Source organism: Colobus angolensis, unplaced genomic scaffold, assembly GCF_000951035.1.
Source record: "Colobus angolensis palliatus isolate OR3802 unplaced genomic scaffold, Cang.pa_1.0 Scaffold59, whole genome shotgun sequence".
NCBI lineage: Eukaryota > Metazoa > Chordata > Mammalia > Primates > Cercopithecidae > Colobus > Colobus angolensis.
In genome coordinates, this window is record NW_012119487.1 from 7,791,966 (window position 1) to 7,814,498 (window position 22,533).

Here is a 22,533-nt window from a genome sequence, read left to right on the forward strand (position 1 = left end):
CTACTGGTTCAAATAAAAATTGGCATCATTTATGCTTGAGCAATTGGATTCAGGGTAAGGTTACCACACTGTACTTTTGCACACTTGGTCCTCTCTCAAGTATTTATGGAGCATCTCCTTCATGCAATGCATTATTCTAGGCACTATAGCAGAACATGAAAGACAGACAAAACAAGATACTACTGATTTCTGAGAGATTAGCAGTCCAGTTTGAGTGACAGCATACACGCCAGAAAACGCACTGGGATGCATCACCTCAAATGCTAGAAAGAAGACATTTAGTACATTCTCAGTGATTGATGGACAGGTTTGGTCTATGGATGCTGTGTCAGAATGAATTCTCAGGATGCCAGTCCCAAGCATCCCCAGGACACAATGGCTCTTGCCACACACTTTCCCATGTCTTTGGTGGCTATACCCAGGTTAGCCACCCTGGCTTGAGATAAGATTGCAAAGTTGATCTGTGAAGAGAAAATGCGAAAATAAAAATTTGGAAGAAATGAAGGGCGCATTCAGGATGGCCAAGGGGGAAGGCAAGATCAGTTTTGTTTTCAGATGAGATTTGGTAAGAGATCTTGAGTCAGTCAGGCAGAGGAAAAGAGGATTAAATTTTGCTTCGAGAAATAATTAATTTTATTCATGAATGAATTGCTTCTTAGAGACATGTGTGTGTGTAGAAAGGAATGAGGTAGACTTCATCCAGAAACTGTCACGACACAGATGCAGGCCAACAGGGACGCTGTCTAGTCATACGGTCTTTCTCTCTCTCTCTTTAAGAGAATAGCTTTTTCTAGGTCAAGGATTCTCAATATTTTTTTCTTTATTCAGCTTTTGCCACGTTTCTCTCACCCCATAGCTTCCCACATATCCCACAAGAAAATCATTTCAGTACAGGGAGCTTAGAACAGTGAGTGGCACAGGGTGGGGTGTTTCTTCATTCAGCCCATATTTATTCAGAATTTGTGTGTGTTGGCCACTCTACAAGGGCTGGGGACACACCCTGAAGGAGACAGAGCCCAGGCCTGAGAGAGTTCTGCTTTCCAGGAAGATCCATGTATGCAAAGGATTAGAAGTGGGCGAGGCATGTGGTATAATAAAAAGTCTGGGTGAGAGGAGCTTGGCTCCCATGCCAGTTACCATCTTCTCCTCCGGGAGTAGAAACAGCTGAGTCTGTTCACAAGGAGCTGAAGATAAGTTGGGCTGCAGACAACAGCTTGGACCTGAGTCAGAGCTGGCAATGCCAGTCCTACAATCCCGCCTTTGCCCCAAACTAAAGTCAACTGCGTTGTCCATCAGATTGGTTTGACCAATCCTAAGTGAAGCAACTAGAGAACCCAGCACTGGATTGTGGGGACAAGCCAGAAACCTCAGAGGGACAGCTCTGCCAAGTGAGCTGATCATGAGGAGGGGGACGTGATCAGAAGCGTTTCCCATTGCCAGGCTTGAATGTCCAAGAGACAAGAACCTTTTGTGAGCTGGGATCTGAATCCATGCACTCTACACAGTATTCAGAAATATGGATGAAAACAGCAGGCTCTCGCCAACCTCCCCAATTCTTCCACGGAAAGAAAAGAGTAAGGTGACAAAGAAAATAGATAGTCTGAAAAAATAAAAGATAGTTAGTCAAAATTTCTATTTAACTTAGGGAAAGCAAGCATTCTCCCTGTACTATGAGATATTAATGACATTAATGAACACTAGTAGCTAACATATATTAAATGCTCATCATATGCACAACGTTTTACTAAGTACTTTATTAACATTAATTAAAATTATCCTGGTAAGAACCCCACGAGGGTGTGCTATTTGTACACTTGCATAGCAGATGAGGACACTGAGTTTTAGAGGGTGTCACACAACTGATAAGAGGAAGAGCCAGCACTCAACCAATAAGACAGGGAACCTGTTCATTAATGATCATTATTTAATGAAATAAACCACTGAGCCTGGGCTACTTAATGCTCTGAGAGAAACAGTGTCTCAGGTTGTGGCCGGGGCTCTTTGCCCTTCTTTCTTTAGGCATCCCGGTAGGTCTTTGAGATGCAGAAGACAGGCCTCAGAAGGCGGGAGGATGACCCATCTCCCTCAAAGACCCTGTCATTCTCTCTTTCCCCAAGAGTTTTCCATCTGTGCTTAGGCTCCGGGGAACCCTGAGTGGGAGGAAGCCACAGATGGATCTCCCTGAAACAATGCACCCACAGCAACTTCTGTATGTGTTGGTTGTGCACTGCTGGTGTGTTTCTACAAGGGTGAGATGTAAGTGGAATTTCTGTAAATCAAATCCTCTACTGGAGGAACACTTAATGCCATTTCCAAGATGCAGTATCTTACTTCTTGCCTGGCCATGGCTTGTAAAAATTCAGTGTTATGTAAATCCCTACTGCCTGACTTGAGAATCAGGTAGGTACTGATTTGTAAACACACGTGTCCACTTGGAAATGTCTTATTATGTCAAGGAGTATTTTCATAAATCCAGAAGAAACTTTTGGCATTGCATGCAATCTCTGCTGGTTGGTCTACTTTGTAAATTTGAATTTTCTTACAGCGATGAGATTGGTGTATGCTCTCTTACAGTCCCACTTGCCTTCACATCCACAGCACGCAGGTGAAGCAGTGAGAGAGACATAGAGGCTGAGGCCCCTGAGTATATTTTAAGATTTGTAGGCATAGTTGTGTGCAGATTAGGGCTGTTATATGTTTTGGGGAAGATGCAGGAATCTGGCAGGGGTTCCCAGCCATGTCTTCTCCTCTGTACCTGTTTAATGCTCTATGATTCTGCCACCCCGCCAAGCTCTCCTCTGAGCCCAGAAGTGTGCCTCTTCCTCCTCCCCTGCAAAGAGCAAATAAGCTCTGGATGTGACAGTGTATCAGAGTGAGTAAGAAGTCTTATTGGCTGGGCAGGAGGCCTGGTGAGAGGAAAATGAGGTAGCCAGAACTGCTGCTTACCAAGTTCTTTGTTATGAGCCCCAGTGCCCTAGAGAATTCTCATTTTCCTTGTATCCCAAGGGAGCCTCTGCCTTACTTGGGGACACACTGGTGACGAAGGAGGGACAGGAAGAAAGTCTCTTTGGGGAGTGAGTTCTCCTGGATCCACAGAGGCATGTAAACACCTAATGATCCCTTGACATGAGTTACACAGTTGGTTTACTAGCAACACAGGTAAACTTTAGCATCATAAGCCAGCCTCTTGCTTGGCTGGTTCTGTATATGTTCTAAATTGTGAGTCCGATAAAGAGGGCATTACCCTGATTTGATCATTACATGTTGCATACATGGACTGGAATATTACACTGTACCTTATAAATGTACAATTATTATATATTGATTAAAGAATAATTTTAAAACTTAAAATTCAGCAAACTACCCTTAACTTAAAAAGAACAACACTGAAAAAGAGGAGTAGAGAGGAAAAGAGGCTGTGAGAGTCCCTGAATGTTGGCCTGGTTCATTGAGAAACTCAGGAACGAGTGGAACTCCATAAAAGAAATGTGACTGGAGGCTGAGAATACATATTTTGTCTTCTGCAACCACTAGGATAGATGTGTGCATGTTGGTGCCTGCATATCACAGTCAGGCTAGAAAATGAAATCTGAGAACCACAGGGTTTATTAGCCTGGGGACAAGAGGCCAAAGCTTCACAGTGTTTGGGCGTGGAAGGAAGCTTGACAACGTGGGATGGCAAATCAGGGCTAAGTGATGCCAGAATCTGTGAGTTTGAAGGAAACTTAACATCACTTATTTCCAAGCCAGTGAAGACAACCACTCTGCAGACACTCAAGAAGGTGGTCAATCAGCGCTAGCTTGAACAGTTCCAGCCATGAGGTGTTCACTGAAGCCAATTTTTATTCAGCAGCCTAAAACATTATGAAGATCTTTTGGAAATTGAATCATAGTCTTTCTTCCCATAACCTTCCCTTATTGGTCCTGATTTTGCTTCCTTTTATTTCTCTAGAATAAGTCTAACAGTCTCTTCCTCACAATAGGGCTCTAGATATTTGAAAACAGTTACTACTCTCCCCAGTTCCTCATCAGCACTTTGTAACTTCCTTCCAGAGGTTCTTTCCTCCTCCTTCCCCTCCTCTCACATTCTCTTTCACAAGCTGTCCTTGTTTGTTTTTCCCCAACTCTCCCTTTTCCATCTTTCTTCATAAAGAAAATACATGAGACTTATTTTGACATAAGGTTTTCTTCCTAAACCAATTCTGACTCCTAGGGAGCTTGCTTGCTTGCTCACACTTCAAAGTACTCAAGAATTTTGTCATGGATCAATATCAGTTTTTCATTTTAGAGTTTTTCAGGTCAGGTATTTCCCTCTCCCCAGACTTCTTTAACTTCTTGCATTCTGTGCCATTGTTGAAGACTAGCGACAGTGATGCCAGTTCACAGGCACACCGCAGGACACAGGGTGACTCTTCTGGAGTTGAAATCTCAGTGCTTCGAGGAATGTTGGAAATATGCTGGAGTTGTGTCTAGAGAATAGAGGTCTCTCATCCAAGTTCAAAGATTATATCCAGCTGTTATTCAGTTTGCTTTTGTATACCTAGATTTAGTTTGTGTGGTTAAAATCATAGCCAGAGCTGAACTCATGAGGTCCTAATACACCTGTATCTCCTACACTCTTTGCCATGCTTCTGGTATGAACAGCCACCTGGCTACTGTAACTCCTGCCTCTTCTCCATTCTCTCCCCATCTGAGTTGTGTGGCTTCCATCTCAGAACTGTCTTCCAAATCCAGCCCCTTTTCTTTTCCCCTGGCTTCATTGTCTACCACTTGTAGTTCCCTTGCTTCTCTAATGCAACCTGCCTAAGTCCCTGTTGGTCTGTCTGTACCCAAAAAATAAAACCCAAACCCATTTTCTTAGCATAAAAGTCACTTCCAAATCCATTCATTCCCTATTTCAACAAATAGTCAATGAATACTGACCCTCTGCCATTGATTGTGCCCCACCGTTTCTTCCTGTGTTTCTTTTGTTCCAGTCCCAATGAATACCTCCGATTTGCCCAGACACAGAAGGCCCACTTGTTGTCCTGTGTCTTTACATAACCCATTCCCTCTACCCCGAAAGCTCTTTCCATCTTCTCTGAGCTCCTTCTCACCTTTCAAACTCATCTAACTTATCATCGCCATGTGAAGTCTTCTTTGACTCCTACAAGAGTTAGTTTCTCCTACCTATGATTCCCCATCAGTTTGTTCGTATTTTTGCCATACGAACTTATTTTTTTGCACTCGTTTATTTCTCTTTGCTCTTCACTAGGCTTGGAGCTCCTTCAGGCAAAGAACATGTCGTATTTCACTTTTATATCTCCTGACCCCAGCACCATGTCTGCCATGCATAAGGGCGTAACAAGAGGATGAAACCATTCAGTAGGAGTAGGATGTTCTGGGATGAAATTAGATGAAGCAGTAAACATGTGGTTGAGACTCAAGGCTCTGGAATCAGATTGACTGGGTTAAACTGCAGTTTAAATTGCAGAATCAGACTGACTGGGTTAAACTGCAGTTTAAATTGCAGAATCAGACTGACTGGGTTAAACTGCAGTTCTGCTGCTTTTAGTTGTGTAAATTATTTTGCATCTCTGAGCCTCATTTTTTCTCATTAGTAATATTGGTGGAATAATAGTACTTTCTTTATAGGATTATTTAGTGATAACTGAAAAAAAAGATTTGGTTTATTTCAAGCTAAATAATGCTTATTCTTTTTGTGAGGGGTCACCCATTAGTAAATATGAAAAAAAGTGAGAAATCTAGAGAAGAGTACGGGGAGAAAATAAAAAGATTAATTGAGAAAGAAGAAAGAATAGGTAGTCTTACTCTGTCAGACTTACTTTATGCATAGAACTCTGTACATTAATCAGATTTATCACTTACAGTCTACATACTGCTCTCCTTAACTGTAGCTTGAGTTAATTTAGCCACTGATTTTATAGTTATAGATAGTTCAAAATAAATCATTAACAGTGACAGGTATTCTCCCCATAGAGCACGACTCACACACCAAGATCAGCATAAAAGACAAGGGCTCAAGACCAACACCATCTCCCCCTAGACCCAGAAAGCAAGAAGAAGGGAGGTCCCATACAGGATTGTTGCTGAACTGAGAAGTAATGGGAGCATGGCTGCTTGAACAGTAACTGAACCCTTATCCAGCTAGGCAATACAGTTAAGAGATCAAGAGCCAAGATGGTTTCATCAGGCTAGAATATTGGATAGATACAATCAAGACAGTATTAGTCAAAGTACGCTAACTGCTGAAACAAATAGTCTTCAAATCTGAGTGACTTAATGCAAGTTTATGTTTTTGCTCATGTCACACTACAACACAATTTGTGAGACATAAAAGGAGATTGCTTCACGAAATCAATTCAGGACCAAGACTCCTTCGGCCTCATCACTCTGCCATCCCTTAGGGCCTCAGAGTCCTGGATCCTGGTAGACAAGGGAAGAGAAAGAGCATGACGGATTTCACGAGAGGTTTGATGGTATAGCCCTGGACCCATATTCTACTGTAGAATTCAGTCACATGGCTATGTTTAAATGCAGAAGAAGCTGTGGGGGTGCGGGTGGGAAATTGTCCATCTGTGAGCCCAGGAGGAAAATGGAAACATCTTTGGAAACAACTTGCCAGCCTCTGCCACAAAGGGTGGAATGCAAAAAGAGGGTGAAATGTAAAGCCCTAAATTGAAGTTAAAAATATCAGTGTCACAAATATAACAGACCTGACTTGACTGTGATACTTGAGAAAAAAAAATTCTGGGGCTGGAAAGAAATATGGGATACCGACTGATGATATGATTACTGTTAGCAAGGAATATTTTTGTCTTTAAAAAATGAATGTAATATTCAAGTACATTCATAAAAAATATATAGCAGCAACAGCATAGACTGCCTTCACCTCTTACTTATCTTTGTGTCCTTGTGTGTGTTATCTGAGCCTCAACAAGCTTAGCTATAAAATAGGACTAACACTTGTGGTGTGTGTCATTTAACTATTGCTACAATGATGCATACAAAAAGCAACAAAATTCAGTAGCTTAAAAATAATTTATTCCTTAGCTAGGTGTGTTGGCATGTGCTTGTAGTCCCAGCTACTTGGGAGGCTGAGGCAAGACAATTACTTAAACCTGGGAGGCAGAGGCTGCAGTGAGCCAAGATCATGCCACTACACTACAGCCTGGGTGACAGACTCCATTTCAGAAAAATAAAATAAAATAAAATAAAAAATAAAATGTATTCTTACTCACGCACGTGCAGGTTTGCTGGGTTAGCTTTGCTTCATGCTGCCGTTCTGCAAGGAGGCCATTAGGTGTTTCTTCTAATGGTGTTTATTCTGGGACCCAGGCTAAAAGAGCAGTACCTGCAGTACCTGGGGGAAGCAATTCTCATAGTAAGGGCAGAAATGCAAGACAGAGAGTGGAAATGTGCAGTATCTATTGAGGTCTTGGTCCCAAATCAGCACACAATCACTTCTGCCCTCATTCCTTTGTCCAAAGCAAAGTCACATAGCCAAACCCAATATCCTTGAGGGAGGGAAATAAGCTCCCTCCTCACAAGTGAGTGATATTGCAAAGTAACATGTCAAAGGGCATCCTAATACTGACGAGAATGGTGATTCCATCAACCACACCAACATCTGTAAGATTACAGTGACAATTTAAAAATATATAAAGCATCTACTTCCATTCCTAGAAACAGAGGGTCTCACTAATAACTGAAACGATGATAATGGTCGTAACGATGGTGATAATGATGTATTCAGATCTTGTATCCTAACGTACTCTCAGTGGCTCAGAATATATCTACCGGATTGCGTTCAAATTTGGTTTCCATCTTTAAAAAGAAATACCATTGATTGCAAGCAGAAAAGGTTGAGCATGTAGGCCTAGGAATCTGGAAACTGTGTTGAAGGAACTAAAACTATTTAGTCCAAAGAAGAATGACCCACATAAAAATTAAATGCACCAAAATACCAGAGGGGCTATTTCTTTGCAAAAGGAATAAACTTGTAGAATAATGGAAGGAATTACCAGTCTGCGGGAATTCTCTGGGAGTCAAGTAAATAAAGGAAGCTCAGGAAGACATTTGATGAGAGAAGTGTCTCATGGGCCACTTGCTGAGCAAAGACAAGCACAATGGGAAGCAGATAGTGGTGAACAGAGCCATGCTGTCCACAGTTGAGCCGATGAGATGCTGGGGAGCAGTTTGGGATGTCAGGAAAGACCTGACAGTGTGTGCCTGGGAAGATACAGGTCTCAGCTCCCTCTTCAGTTCCTTCTGGTTGCACAGATTCACTGGGCCCTCATTCCAGTGAGTCTGTTGTCTTTCATGTTGATTCTATAAACACACCACTCTCGGTGCCCTCCCTATGTCCCCAAGCCCCACCAGGGCAGTGTGAGACTAGCCAAACAGTGATCTCCTCCTCCTCCTTTAAGCTTGACTCTCCCCTCCCCCATTTCTCCCAATCAGCCTTAATTAAACTGTTTGAAAGCTGCAGCTTGATTTTAATTAGAGCAAAATTGGGAAGATTAGAATGAAATTGGCCAATCATTGTTTACGGGCCGTTGTTTGAGAACACAGCAGGCTGCTAAATTACCTCCATGCCAGGCTTCTTGAATTCTCCCAGACAGTGAAAAGATGGAGAGCACCAGGACATCAGGGAAGAGATGGCCTCATTTCTGCTCTTGTGTCTCTAAGAGTTGCAAGGTCTGAGATATTACTTAACCAAATGACTCCTGGACGGAAACCTTCCTGCCTGGGGATCTCTCCCAGCCACAGTGGTAAACAAGCCAAAAGAATCACCTGGGAAGTATGACAAAGGTGGACAGTAGTCCCTGAGCTTGAACACAGGTCACAGACAAAGGCAGAAAATCATTGGTAGTATGGTCTAGGTTCTAGTTAAACTCTACCATTAGTCAACTGAGACTTGGGGCAAGTCATTTCTCTCAGTTTCTCTGTCTCCTCATGTGTTAACAAGTAAAAGCTTAATAGTTGATTAATGATATTTTCTCTCCCTTTCTCCCAAGGTCCCTGTATAGATAAAATAAGTGTGTGTAAAAATTGTGTGCAAAAAACCAGTTTGGTTCATATCAAGACAACTGTTTGGAGAATAATAGCCGCATCCCTTTCAGTACTGTAGTCCTTTTGAGCACTAAAAGTTAGAGGGGGTGCCCCCAAAAGAGAGACTACTGGAAATAGATCAGGAGGGCCAAAGAATAGAGAAGGTCAATGTCCCTACCATGATAGCTGACTGCTTCTGTCATTGTTTGCAAAGTGGGTTCCATCACTGCTTTACCACTTCCCCCCAATCTCTCAGGAAAGCACTACACCAATATATGAGATTATGGTTTTTATTATCATTTCTTTTTATAACTCAGATTAATCATATCCTATTCATTATAGCAGTAAAGTCTCTAATAGCCAAGTACATTACAGTAATCTGTTGTTGAGATAGAAATCTCTTGGTGATGTGATGCGTCTAGAAATACTGTCTGTATTGGAGCCAAAGTATGATATATCGTTAAGCCCCTAAAATGTCCAGCTTGATAGAGAATGTGAAACCATCATAGCTGAGTCACTGGATAAAAAACTGGCATCAGTCAATGTACATGTTGGCTTTGGCTATTCTTGTTCATGTGAGTTTTTCAAGATGAAAAATGTGAGTCCTATGAAAAAGACAAAATGGTGATGTCATCGCTTGGTGGATTGAGTTCTGTGATGGGAGCAGTAGCCCTGGGTGTGAGGTATATTGGTAGAAAGATGAAGAAAGAGAAGGCTTCCTGTGTCTGAAATTCTTTAGGAAAATCAGCGGCGTGACACTCAGTGGTATTTACTGAGTTTCCTCTGTCCAATTGGCAAGTCTCAAGCTAATTGGGGAAAGGCAAATCTCCAAGACAAAGGCTCTGAGAACAAAGGCAGTTGCACTTACCCAGAACTGGTTAGTATGTGAGAAAACTTCCCATGGGTCATTGGTTGACAGTGTAAGTAGACAAAGTAAAGTCCTAGGAAAAATGACAAGAAAACTATGTCCTTGGCTTAAGGCCAGTCTATCTCTTTTGCTCCAGAGTTCTTAAATATTTTATTCAATAACATGTCCTGTATTTACCTTCATTTTTCAGGGAAAACCAGTTTGGTTCATATGACAACTGTTTGGAGAATAATAGCCAAGTCTCTTTCAGCACTGCAGTCCTTGTGAGCACAAAAAGTTGGAGGGTGTGCCCCCAAAAGATAGATCATTGGAAATAGATCAGGAAGGCCAAATAATAGAGGTCAATGTCCCTACCCAGACAGCCCACTCCTTCTGTCATTGTTTGCAAAGTGGGTTCCGTGGTTGCCTTAAGACTTCCCCACAGTCTCTCAAGTCCTATTCTGAGAAACGCAGAATAGTGAGCAGGCGGTGATTGGTTGGCTCTGCTGGAAGCAGCATTGATTTCCTCCTCAGTAAACCCAGCCTGGAGTCTAACACAGGAGGAACAAATGTCTCCTAGTATTCAGGGGCACAGTGACACTAGGATAGGTTGATGCCAAGCCTGCAGGGGTGCCGCGGTGGAGGGGGGTGGGTAGAGCTGCATGCTTAGGACGCAGGATGTGACTTTCCAAATGACAGCCCTATCTGTGGACTTGGAAATGGGCCTGAACATGCTTCCCCCGCAGAGGTGGAAATCTATTAAAAAACTGGTAACAGAATAATCCGGCTGTTCGCGTGAAGTTATAGCACAACCACCCACATTGTAGGCTACAGTATTCATTACAGGTTGAGTATCACTTATACAAAAAGTTTGGGGGACCAGAAATATTTTGAATTTTTTTCAGATTTTAGAATATTTGCATTATACTGGATCAGCATCTCTAATCTGAAAATATGAAATTCTAAATGCTCCAGTGAGTGTTCCCTTTGAGAATCATGTTGAGGCTCAAAAAGTTTTGGATTTTGGAACATTTTAGATTTCAGATTTACAGATTAGGGACACTGAACCTGTACTTCTAGATTTCAGCTTCACTGAGGTACGGTTTGTGTGTGTGTGCGTACGTGTGTGTGTGTGTTTTTTCATACTCTTCCCCTTAAAGCTTCATAGAGAGGGAGGCTTCATAGGTAATGACTCTTCACAGGGGCCAGGTCAATGTTCTCAGTTTATGAGCCTGGAAAGTGGTGCTTCCGTGTGCAGCTGCTGGAAACAGCACCTGGGCTGGAAGACCCCAGCTGTGCTCTTTCTGAGCCTTTCATCTTCAGGCACGAGACCCCGCAGGGGGATTCTTGCTGGGAGATTTCTTGTTGACCTTGTGTAACATAGTGCTGCAGGCGGCTGCTGACAGGAGTCAGTAGCTTGAGTTGGAGGCAGCACTTTTTATTTACATCTTTTGAATTAGGAACATTTGTAGCCATTTAGTATTCTCATCGGAGACCCTTTTGCCTCAAACCCAGAGCTGGCCCAGTCTCAAAACCCTGCTGAAGCTCCTGTGCCTGAGATCTGGCATGGCCATGGTTCAACTCTCCTATTGCAGGGCCCCTTTGGATTTTGGGGAAATCCCTAAACTCAGTTACAACCAGAAGCATCATTTTTTGGCATTCTGAGCCACCAGTGTTATGCAATTTGGGATAAAGATAACTACAATTACTTCAGCACTGATTATTTAGATATCATTACATCTAAAATATTCTGAGTGTCAGTATGCTTGGCTGATTTAACACACTGGATTATACCTTCCAGGCTGGGTTATCCCTTCCCTGGACATTGGTTTGGTTTTTATTAATGATTTTATGTGTATGTTCACCCTTTCACGGAAATACACATTGTTCACTCTAGGCTAACCTAAAGCATGCTAGAGGAAGATGGAAAATTGAATTTTTGTTAATTATAGCAGTTTACTGAAGCACCCTTTATATGTGCAACGTGAATGCATTTTACAGGCAAAGTCCACAGGGAAGAGCTCTCTTTACCCTTTGGCTGAACCTGTGAGCCCTGAATGCAGTGGCTGCTCCTATTCTAAAGACACTTTACACAGGGACTATAGTGCTGTTAGAAATGTTTGCTTTCTCAGATTGTTTACTGTGTAACAAACACAGTGGGAGAAGATTTTAGGAGAAATGGCTAAATTGAAATGGAGATTTACTTGATATCTTAATTGAAACAAAGATGATGGCTTAATTGAAGCAGTGTGTGTTAATATAATTGATATATAGAAAACATCTTTTTCTTAGTTAAAAAAAAGAGCCTTGATTATTCTGTTACTGGGGGGAAAACTGCTAAATGAAAAATCGGAAGTGAACATTTCTTCTTTGAATAGCTCAGGCTGCCTTCCAGTATTGCCTCTAAGGTTTGCAGATGCTGGAAAGAACCAGGTTAATAAGTTCTGTAAGCACATTTTTACCACTTTCTGGCTCAAACACCACTCACAGATGTTTCTCCATTATTTTGGTTCCAAGAAGGGCCCCAAAGGGCAAGGAAGAAATTTATTGGGGCTGAAGAGAAAATCACTGGGAGCCCTGAGAGTCTGAACCTTTCTGTGGCTGAGTACTTATGCCTAATGTTTCTTTTTTGAGACAGGAGTCTTGCTATGTTGCCCAGGCTGGACTCGAACTCCTGTGGCTGAGGCCTTATGCCTAATATTTTTTGAGACGGGGGGCTTGCTATGTTTCCCAGGCTGGATTCAAACTCCTGGGCTCAAAAGATACTCCCACCTCAGCCTTCTGAGTAACTGGGACTACAGGCACTAGCCACCATGCCCGCTTGAGCCTAATTCTGAGTTGATAGCCCGCTGTAGTTTGTGATGAAAGTAGATTTGGGCTTTCTTGTTTTTTGTTCTTTGGCAAATGTAGCCACTTTTATGTATTCTTTTTTGTTTGTTTGTTTGTTTGTTTGAGATGGAGTCTTGCCCTGTTGCCCAGGCTGGAGTGCAATGGCACAATCTCAGCTCACTGCAACCTCCGCCTCCCAGGTTCAAACTATTCTCCTGCCTCAGCCTTCCGAGTAGCTGGGATTACAGGCACCTGCCACTGTGCCCGGCTAATTTTTGTATTTTTAGTAGAGACCAGGTTTCACCATCTTGGTCAGGCTAGTCTCAAACTCCTGACCTTGTGATTCACCCACCTCGGCTTCCCAAAGTGCTGGGATTACAGGTGTGAGCCACGGCGCCCAGCTGCCACTTGTATGCATTCTTATGGATTCTTTCTCCAGTGAAATTCTCCAAATATATTCCCTATCCTTATAGTCCCTATATGGCACTATTGAAACTCGCTCCCCCCACATGCACACACTTCTACTCCATAGCACAGTTGTTCCTTAGAGTTTCACAGATGAAAGTAGTATAGCCTAGCGGCAAAGACTATGTGTACTGGAGTCAGACAGTCCGTGTTTAAATCCTGACCTTGCCACCTACTGGCTTAAACTACTTAACTAGTAGTTAAACTACTGGGCAAATTAACTTATTTGTACCTCAATTTCATCATCTATAAATGAAGATAATTATATTTTCCCCCTTATATGGTGTTTTGAATATAATATTAACTAATCCTTGTAAGATGCTTGGAATGCCTATCACATACTAAAAATTCATTAAATGTTAGCCATTATTTTTTATTATTTGCTCATAAAAAACTTCCTTAGACAGTATCATTCCTTTTTCTAGGTCATTCATTATTCTGTGTTATGATTTCTTAGCAGCCACAGGAGCTGGACTCAGGCCTTTATCTGTGATTCCTCCCATGTACCTTCTGTATGGACTTGGCTTTTTGAGGCATCTCAATTTCTTCTCCTGCAAATGGGCATGTTAAAATTGCCTTAATCCAGGAACATTTTGCTGTGGTACAAACGTTATGCTATGTTTTGAATATACAACTAATCCATGTTTTATGTAGAAAATGTAAAAAGTGGAATGTTCTGGGTAATAAAAGTATGTGTGTTAAAGGATACCAAACACCACAAAAAAATTAGAATTTGATAAAATACACTTAATACTTAACCTCATCTACTCGAAGGAAAACAGTGCTATAGAAACAGCAGTACGATACTGGCCTGGGTTTTAAGCACAGCTCTGTCATTTACTGACTGTGATTTCATCCACACTACTTTCTTAGTCTCTCTGAGTCTCAGTTGTGACTATTGTCACCGCCATCATAGTTTCTGTTAATAGCATAGAAGGAGGGTCAGCACACGAGCTTTTTGTTCTGGTTCTATTATCAACTGGCTTTATTGCTTTAGGTAAACCTCTTGCCCTCTCTGTTTTACGAGAAACATGAGGAAACTAGAGAATACTAATTCCCATCCAGACCCAGTGTCTGACTGGGTCAGACAACTGACTACCAATTTTTATTTATTATATTTAATTAAAGTGGGCCGCACCTCTATGCTAAGTTGGCCTTTCCTTTCTGTGAGGGGCTTTGACCATTGTAAGAAACTATGGAAAATGTAATAATGTCTTTTCCCCCCAGCAATCTAGAAAAATAATAGGTTAGAAACCATTAGTTAATGAAGTCTAGATGTGCCCTATCCCAAAGCAAGGGGGCTGGGTTTGATGACCCTAAGGTTTTTTGTTTGTTTGTTTGCTTGTAGTAATCTGATTTTATGATTCATCAGTGTAATTATCAACTAACCAGTGAGAGGATTCTAGTTTCCATCCAGCCAGTTAGAGATGAGATCAGGCAACTGTTCTTTACCCTGCAGTGAGGTTTGGGATAGAAAATACTTTTGACAAATACTCTGTACTTTAATTAAAGTTTAGCACTTGCTGCACAAAGGAAATAACTGACAATATGTTATTATGAACTTACCTGCTTAGATAAATAAAGCTACACAGCAGGAATTTTGAAGACCTTGTTGGAACCATGAATTATTAGTCACCCGCTTTTCTTTGTTTCCCTAGTAGTATTTGACACATGCTCCTCCCCTGTCAGTCTCCAGAGTTAGATGGGGGGATTATGCATCAAATGTAGCATAGATTTTTATTTATTTATGTATTTATAATTTTAATTTTAAAAATTTTGTTCATAATTGACATATCTGGCACAACAGTGTATTGGTGTGATGTTTCAATACATGCATACACTGAATAATGATCAAATCAAGGGAGTTAGCATATACATCACCTCAAACATGTATCATTTCTTTGTGGTGATAACTTTCAAGATCCTTTTTTCTAGTTACTTAAAACCTACAGTACATTATTATTAGCCATGGTCACCCTACTATGTAATAGAGCACAGAACTTATTCTTCCTAACGGTAACTTTGTATCCATTAACCAAGCTCTCCCCATTTCCCTTTCCTACTACCCTTCCTAGCCTCTGGTAACCACTATTCTACTCTTCAATTCCATGATATCAACTTTTTTAGACTCTACATATGAGTGAGGTTATGTGGTATTTGTCTTTCTATGCCTGGCTTATTTCACTTAACATGATGTCCTCCAGGTTCATCCATGTTGCTACAAATGATAGGATTTCATTCTTTTCCCAGCTGAATAGTATTTCATTGTGTATATCATCAGTTTGTGGAAATTTAGGTGGATTCCATATTTTGGTCGTTTTGAATGGTGCTGCAATAAACATGAGGGTGCAAATAGCTCTTTGATACACTAATTTCAGTTCCTTTGAATATGTACCTAGTAGTGAGATTGCTAGATCATATGGTAGTTCTATTTTTAGTTTTCTGAGGAATCTTCATGCTGTTTTCATAATGACTGCACTAATTTACACTCCCACCAACAGTGTATTAGAGTTCCCCTTTCTTTGCATCCTGGCCAGCATTTGTTATTTTCTGGCTTTTTGATAACAGCTATTCTAACGAGGGTGAGGTGACATCTCACTGTGCATTTGATTTGTATTTCCCTGATGATTAGTGATGTTGAGCATTTTATCATGCACCTGCTGGCCATTTTTATGTATTCGTTTGAAAAATGTCTAACTCTTTTGCCCATTTTAAAAATATTGTTCTTTTGCTATTAAGTTATTTGAGTTCTTTACATAGTCTGGATATGAACCCTTTATTGGACTCATAGCTTGCAAATATTTTCTTCAGTTCTGTAGGTTGTCTCCTCACTCTGTTTTTCCTTTACTATGCAGGAGCTTTTCAGTTTGATGTCATCTCATTTGTTTGTTTTTGCTTTTGCTGCCTGTGCTTTTGAGTTCTTACCCAAAAAATCTTGCCCACATCAATGTCATAAAGCTTTTCCCCTATACTTTATTCTATTAGTTTTATAGTTTTGAGTCTTACATTTAAGTATTTCATTCATTTTGAGCTGATTTTTGTACATGGCGAAAGATAAGTTTTATTCTTCTGCATGTGGATGTTATGTTTTTTCAGCACCATTTATTAAAGATATTCTCCTTTCCCAAATGTGTGTTCCTGGCATCTTTGTCAAAAATCTATTTATTGATTTTTAATTATTTTATTTTTATGTAACCCTATCATTTGCATTTCATGGACATTTGGGGAAGGTTAGATCAAGGTTTGGCACTGTTATGATGGGCAGATTTGGGATGGGTGAAGATGGTGTAAACACTTTACATTTTGTTGCTTCCTAAGGCAGTGGAGCTGTTCTTACCAGTACAATTTGGGGGACAATGTAAAACTCATTTCTTATTAATGGATATGATTCTTTAAATTTCATCCCAAGATAAAGATTTATAAACCTGTCCCCTTTAAAATGCAAACATTCCAATGAGGAGCAAAGCTTGAAAATTAAAATCTTCAACAGGATTAGAAACGAACGACTTTGCAATCTTCTAAAATAAGGCTTCTTAAAATATGGATCCTCTTAGACTATTTCAGAGTGTTCATGTTGACATTTGCACTGAAGGTACAAAATAAAACTGCTGGTACCTTAATTTGAATAAAGGCAGTGACACCACATAACACTAGGAGTCATGTATTCTTCATTACACACTTGCACCTAAACACACAACCACACATGCCTGCGCACATACACACACACACGCTTCACTTAAAGCAGAAACATTTATTAATTTTATTAAAGCTTGACCCTTGGGTACATGTGTTTTTAATATTCTGTAAGATGAAATGGGAAGTGCACATAAAGCAAATCTGAGGCTACTTAAGTACTACAATTGTCTCAAGGAAAAATACTTTTGTGGTTGAGTTGCAAGCTGAATTAGCCACTTTTTTCATGGAACTCCATTTTTCTTGAAAGCACAAGCTACAGGCAAACTATGATTATTCAGACTTGAGTGTCTGGCAGACGTTTCTCCAAAAAAAAAAAAAAAAAAAAGAATTAACTAAGCCAGCCTCTGCAAGGAAAACACCTGACAGTATTTGTTATCAATAATACAATTTAAACTTTTAAATGAAAATTCAAATTTTAGAAAACTTGCATTCATCCTCATGAACTTGACATTTTCCTAATATTTAAAGACTTTGAAGAGATTGGTCGTGATATTACATAGTGAGATGTTTTAATATTACATAATGAAAAGTGTCAAAACGTGGAAGATCTGCATAACTCGGTGACCTGATATTTTCCAGATGACCAACACATGATGTTACAACATTATGCAGGATAGAAAGATCCATTCAGATTACAATATAGAACACTGGATTTAATGTAACAAAGCATGAAAAGTTCACTGATATGATTTCAGATTCCATATTGTAACTAACCTTTAAGAAACTACCATCTGTTTAGTTTAGCGTAGTACCAAAGATGAAAATCCACAATTATGAAAACAGATTGAATGTAGAAGCAAATATGAGAGTGCAGCTCTTTTCTGCTAAGCCTGATATTAAAGAGATTTGCAAACATGCAAAGCCATGCCACTCTTCTTGCTAAATTTGTTTTGTTTCAGAACATACAGTTGTCATGAAAAGGTTAGGTTTTATGTAATGGGTTTATTAATGTTATCTCTAAATGAAATAACAAATGTTGATTTTCTCGGTTTTAATTTCTAAAATGGTAAATCTCAATAGCTCTAAGTCACATGTACAAATATGGGGATTCAATAATTTTTAACAGTGTGAAGGGGATCAGAGATCAAAATGTGAGGGCAGTGGTTCTAGAGCAAGCCTCCTGACTTCACAGGTGAGTAACTGAGGCCATGACAGGTGATGTGACTCATTCACTATAAGACAGCTGTGATTAGATCACATCTTTGCAAACCACTGTTCCAATGTGTGCTTTTTCTACTACTCGACACTGTAAACCATGACTTCATGTGAATAAGCTAATCAACTACTGCCTGATGAGAAAGTTGGCTGGGAGAGACTCTGATGGAGGTCAGTGGAGACAGAGCTTTCTTACAGCATGTGAATGACAGGCCAGGTGAGAGGCTAAGGGGCCTCTGCCAGACACTGGGCACCTCCAGCGGGTGGAGTGGGGTCGGGATGTGGGCTGAGAGGAGATGAGTGGTTGCAAGTGGAGAAAGAACATTACCTACTTCAGATTTTATGCCTCTTGCTCTGAAACGCGGTCAGCTTTTCCTTACCCCTTGGCTTTTCCTCCAGGGAGTTTGCCCGTTGGAAGGTGAACAACTTGGCTCTAGAAAGGAAGGACTTCTTCAGTTTGCCATTGCCTCTTGCCCCAGAGTTTATCCGGAACATTCGCCTCCTTGGAAGGAGACCCAATCTGCAACAGGTTACAGAAAACCTGATTAAAAAGTACGGCACTCATTTCTTACTTTCTGCCACCCTTGGAGGTAAGCAACATCACAATCCTAAGCTAATTGGTTGCCAGACCGTTGGAAATAACGTTAAGACTTATGTAGTATAGCTCCAACAGTCTTTTGTTCCTCCTGGTCTTTTATTGCCTCAGAAATCTTTCTGGTGCATTTGAAAACAGTGTAGTCTCTTGACATCTCAATTTACCCCAGAGCATCTCCATTTGCTTGTAAGGCTCTCCTGAAGAGCGGAAGTTGCGTATGACGGTTGGAGGTGGACAGGCTCCTAACAAGCACTTGCCAGCAGGGGGCGCTCCCAGTTTTCGCTTCGCTGAGTCACCTAACCCCTGAGGCTTCGCCACTTTCTAATGTTTGCTGTGGCTACAGTGGTCAGACTCACAGGCAAAGAAGTCAAAGTCCCTGGAGTACTGACCCCTCTTCCTCTCGATAAAGATTGGAAACTGTCCAAACAACTCCAGTGGTTGTGGGCTGATGAATCACCCTCTTGTGGGGCGGAGGGTGGGGGTAGGGTGGAGCAATGTGGGCTAGAACCTACCAGGGCGGGATCAAAAGCTCTGAAGATGCAGAGTTCCCTCTGCCCTAGGAAGAAGGAAGCAGGATTCATTATAACATTTAGCTCACTGTCCAATCAACCCAAACAAGCTCTCCCAGGGCTCAGGCCAGCTGTCGGCATGCGGCAGGTGTTGAGTGTTTGATGTGGGGGAGGGAGATGGGGCTTCAAGGCTTTTGCCCTTCCCGAGAGAGCAGAAAAAGCCACGAAGACTCCTCGTAAACAACTTGAGAGAGAGAATTGTGTCTCCCCTATGGAGGAGGATTGCTTGAGACAGAGTTCAATAGAAGATGTTAAACAGATAAGCTGAGGGCAGGGGGACTGAGCTTTGGAAGAGGGCCTTTCAGGCAGCGAGGCCGCTGGCCTGTGGCTCCCTCTGATGAGCCTCTTCTAAAGATGGTAAGGGCTGGGGGAAGAGCTTGGCAGCAGGGGCTGTGCTCTCTCAGCTGTGTCTACCCTGGCCAAGGGTTTATGTTCCTATTGGTAGGGAATTCAAGAGCAGAGAGCCTCACCAATACACTCGTGTTGTTCACCATAGGAGAAGAGTCCCTGACCATTTTTGTGGACAAGCGGAAACTGGGAAGAAAGACAGAGACAACAGGAGGTGCCTCTATAATCGGGGGCAGTGGGAACAGCTCGGCCGTGTCCCTGGAGACCCTGCACCAGCTGGCCGCCTCCTACTTCATCGACAGAGAGAGCACGCTGCGACGGCTGCACCATATCCAGATAGCCACGGGGGCCATCAAGGTAACGACCTGAGAGGTACAGGGCAGGGGGTGCGGGAAGCACTGAGGAACTAGGAGGAGGCCCAAGCCTCAACAAGCTCTAGGTCAGCCAGGCGGACTGATGGAAGAGGAAAAGAAGCTTTCTGATGAAGACACAGCCAGCCTTCAGACACAGTAGACGCTCACAGAGCACCCACTTGAATGGCAGACAAGGTCCCCATGCTCACAGAGGCTGTACTCTAGTGGAGGATGGAAAACAACAAAGCCATTTCTAATGATAAATAAAGACAAGCAGAGTCATAGGTGCACATATCCTGGGGCATGGGGAGGGAGCAGCTCATGATTATTATCAGATTGATCATGGAGGGCACTTTGGGGTTTAGACTTTGAGCTCTGAATGATAAGAAACCAGCTTTGTGGAGAAGTGAGCAGAAAGTGTTCAGGCAGACAGAACAAATACTAAGTACTTATTCTAAGTAAGTACTAAGGCCTTTTAGCAGGAACCAGCCTCATGCCTTGTTGGGCCACAGAGAAGACTGCTGAGATGGTGGGGAGGTGAATAACAAAGACAAGATGAGGTTTGGAAGTCAGCCGGAGCCAGATTATGTGCCATGAGAAGGAATTTTAATATAAGTCAAAGTGCAGTGAAAAACCACTGGAGAGATTTAGCAGGGAGTAACATGATCTCATGTATGTTTTTAAAAGATCGATAGTTATTTTGACTTTAATAACTATAACCTTCGTCATATCTTCTCTACTTACACCTAAGAGATTTCTAGTAAAGTTCATGTTGTTTTAGGGAAAACCAGTGAAAATACTGTACTTGAGAATACAGGTTTTTAAAAATTCTAAGCATAATATTAAGGTGTTGAAAAGACTTCAAAGTTGTCTTATATCCTGCTTTTATCCCATCTGAAACTCACAAGCAAATTTTATTTACTAATTCATTCAATAAATATTTACTGAGCACCTATTATTTGTCAGACACTGTTTTGGGTCCTGAGAATATGAGAGTGAACAAAAGCTGTAAAGTCCCTGCCCTCATAACGCTTGAATTCTAATAGCAGAGAGATAATTCATAAATGTATAGGCAATAGCTCATTTTGTTATGGTTTGCTTTATTGCACTTTGCAGATACTTTTTTTTTTCTTTTTTACAAATTGAAAGGTTGTGAGAACCCTGTGTCAAACAAGTCTACTGGCACTATTTTTGGCACTATTTTTCCAACAGCACGTGCTTACTTCATGTCTCTGATAATTCTCACAGTATTTTAAACTTTTTCATTGTTATTTTGTCTGTTATGGTGATCTGTGATATGTGACCTTTGATGTCACTTTTATAATTTTTTGGAGTGTCACAAATTGCACCCATATGAGATAACAAACTTCATCAATAAATGATGTGTGTTCTGACTGGTCAGTGTATGGAACTGGCTGTTCCCCCATCTCTCTCACCCTTCTCAGGCCTCCCTATTCCCTGAGACACAACAATATTGAAATTAGGCCAATTATTAACCTTACAATGGCTTCTAAGTTTTCAAGTGAAAGAAACAGACATCTCTCATTTGAAATCAAAAGCTAGAAATGATTAAGCATAGTGAGGAAGGCATGTCAAAAGCTGAGAAAGGCCAAAACCTAGGCCACTTGCATCAAACAGTTAGCCAAGTTGCAAATGCAAAGAAAAAGTTATTGAAAGACATTAAAAGTGCTACTCCGGTAAACACACAAATGATAAAAATGCCAAACAGCCTTCTTACTGATATGAAGGAAGTTTGAATGGTCTGGAAAGATCAAACCAGCCACAACATTCCCTGAAGCCATAGCCTACTCCAGAGTAAGGCCTAACTCTGGTTAATTCTATGAAGACTGAGAGGGGTCAAAAAGCTACGGAAAAATGTGCGAAGCTAGCATAGGTTGATTCATGAGATTGGAGGAAAGAACCCATCTCCGTGGTATAAAAGTACAAGATGAAGCAGTAAGTGCTGACTTAGACGCTGCAGCAAGTTATCCAGATCTAGCTAACATCACTGATGAGGGTGGTTACACTAAACAACAGATTTTCAGTGTCAATGAAACCGCTTTCTACTGGAAGAAGATGACATTGAGGACTTTAATAGCTAAGGAGGGTAAGTCAATGCCTGGCTTCAAAGCGTCAAAGGACAAGCTGACTTTCTTGTTACAGGCTAATATAGCTGGTCACTTTAAACTGAAGCCAAGACTCATTTAGCATTTTGAAAATCCTAGGGCCATTAAGAATTATGCTAAATCTCCTCTGGCAGTGCTCTATAAATGGAATAATCCAGCCTGGATGTCAGCGTATTTGTTTACAGCATGGTTTATGAACTATCTTAAGCCCATTGTTGAGACCTACTGCTTGGAAAAAAACTTCTTTCAAAATATCACTGCTGATTTACAATGTACCTGCTCACCCAAGAGCTCTGATGGAGAGGTACAAGGAGATTAATATTGTTTTTATGCCTGCAAGCACATCCATTCTGTAGCCCATGAATCAAGGAGTAATTTTGATTTCCAAGTCTTATTTAAAAAATGTTTTGGTAAGGTAAAGGCTGCCATAGATAGTGATTCCTCTGACAAATCTGGGCAAATTAAATTGAAAATCATTTAGAAATAACACTATCCT

At 41.2% G+C, this 22,533-nt stretch overlaps 1 protein-coding gene across 2 annotated transcripts in view; it reads left to right on the forward strand.

Annotated features, from left to right (window-relative positions):
* The window catches only part of BRINP2 (bone morphogenetic protein/retinoic acid inducible neural-specific 2), a 110,584-nt gene that overhangs the window by 65,982 nt on the left and 22,069 nt on the right, over window positions 1-22,533 (forward strand). For both annotated transcript variants that reach the window (XM_011962383.1, XM_011962382.1), the window contains 2 exons: window positions 18,446-18,636; window positions 19,707-19,915. In XM_011962383.1, the coding sequence (XP_011817773.1) occupies window positions 18,446-18,636; window positions 19,707-19,915 (400 nt within the window). The remainder of the gene's footprint in view (window positions 1-18,445; window positions 18,637-19,706; window positions 19,916-22,533) is intronic.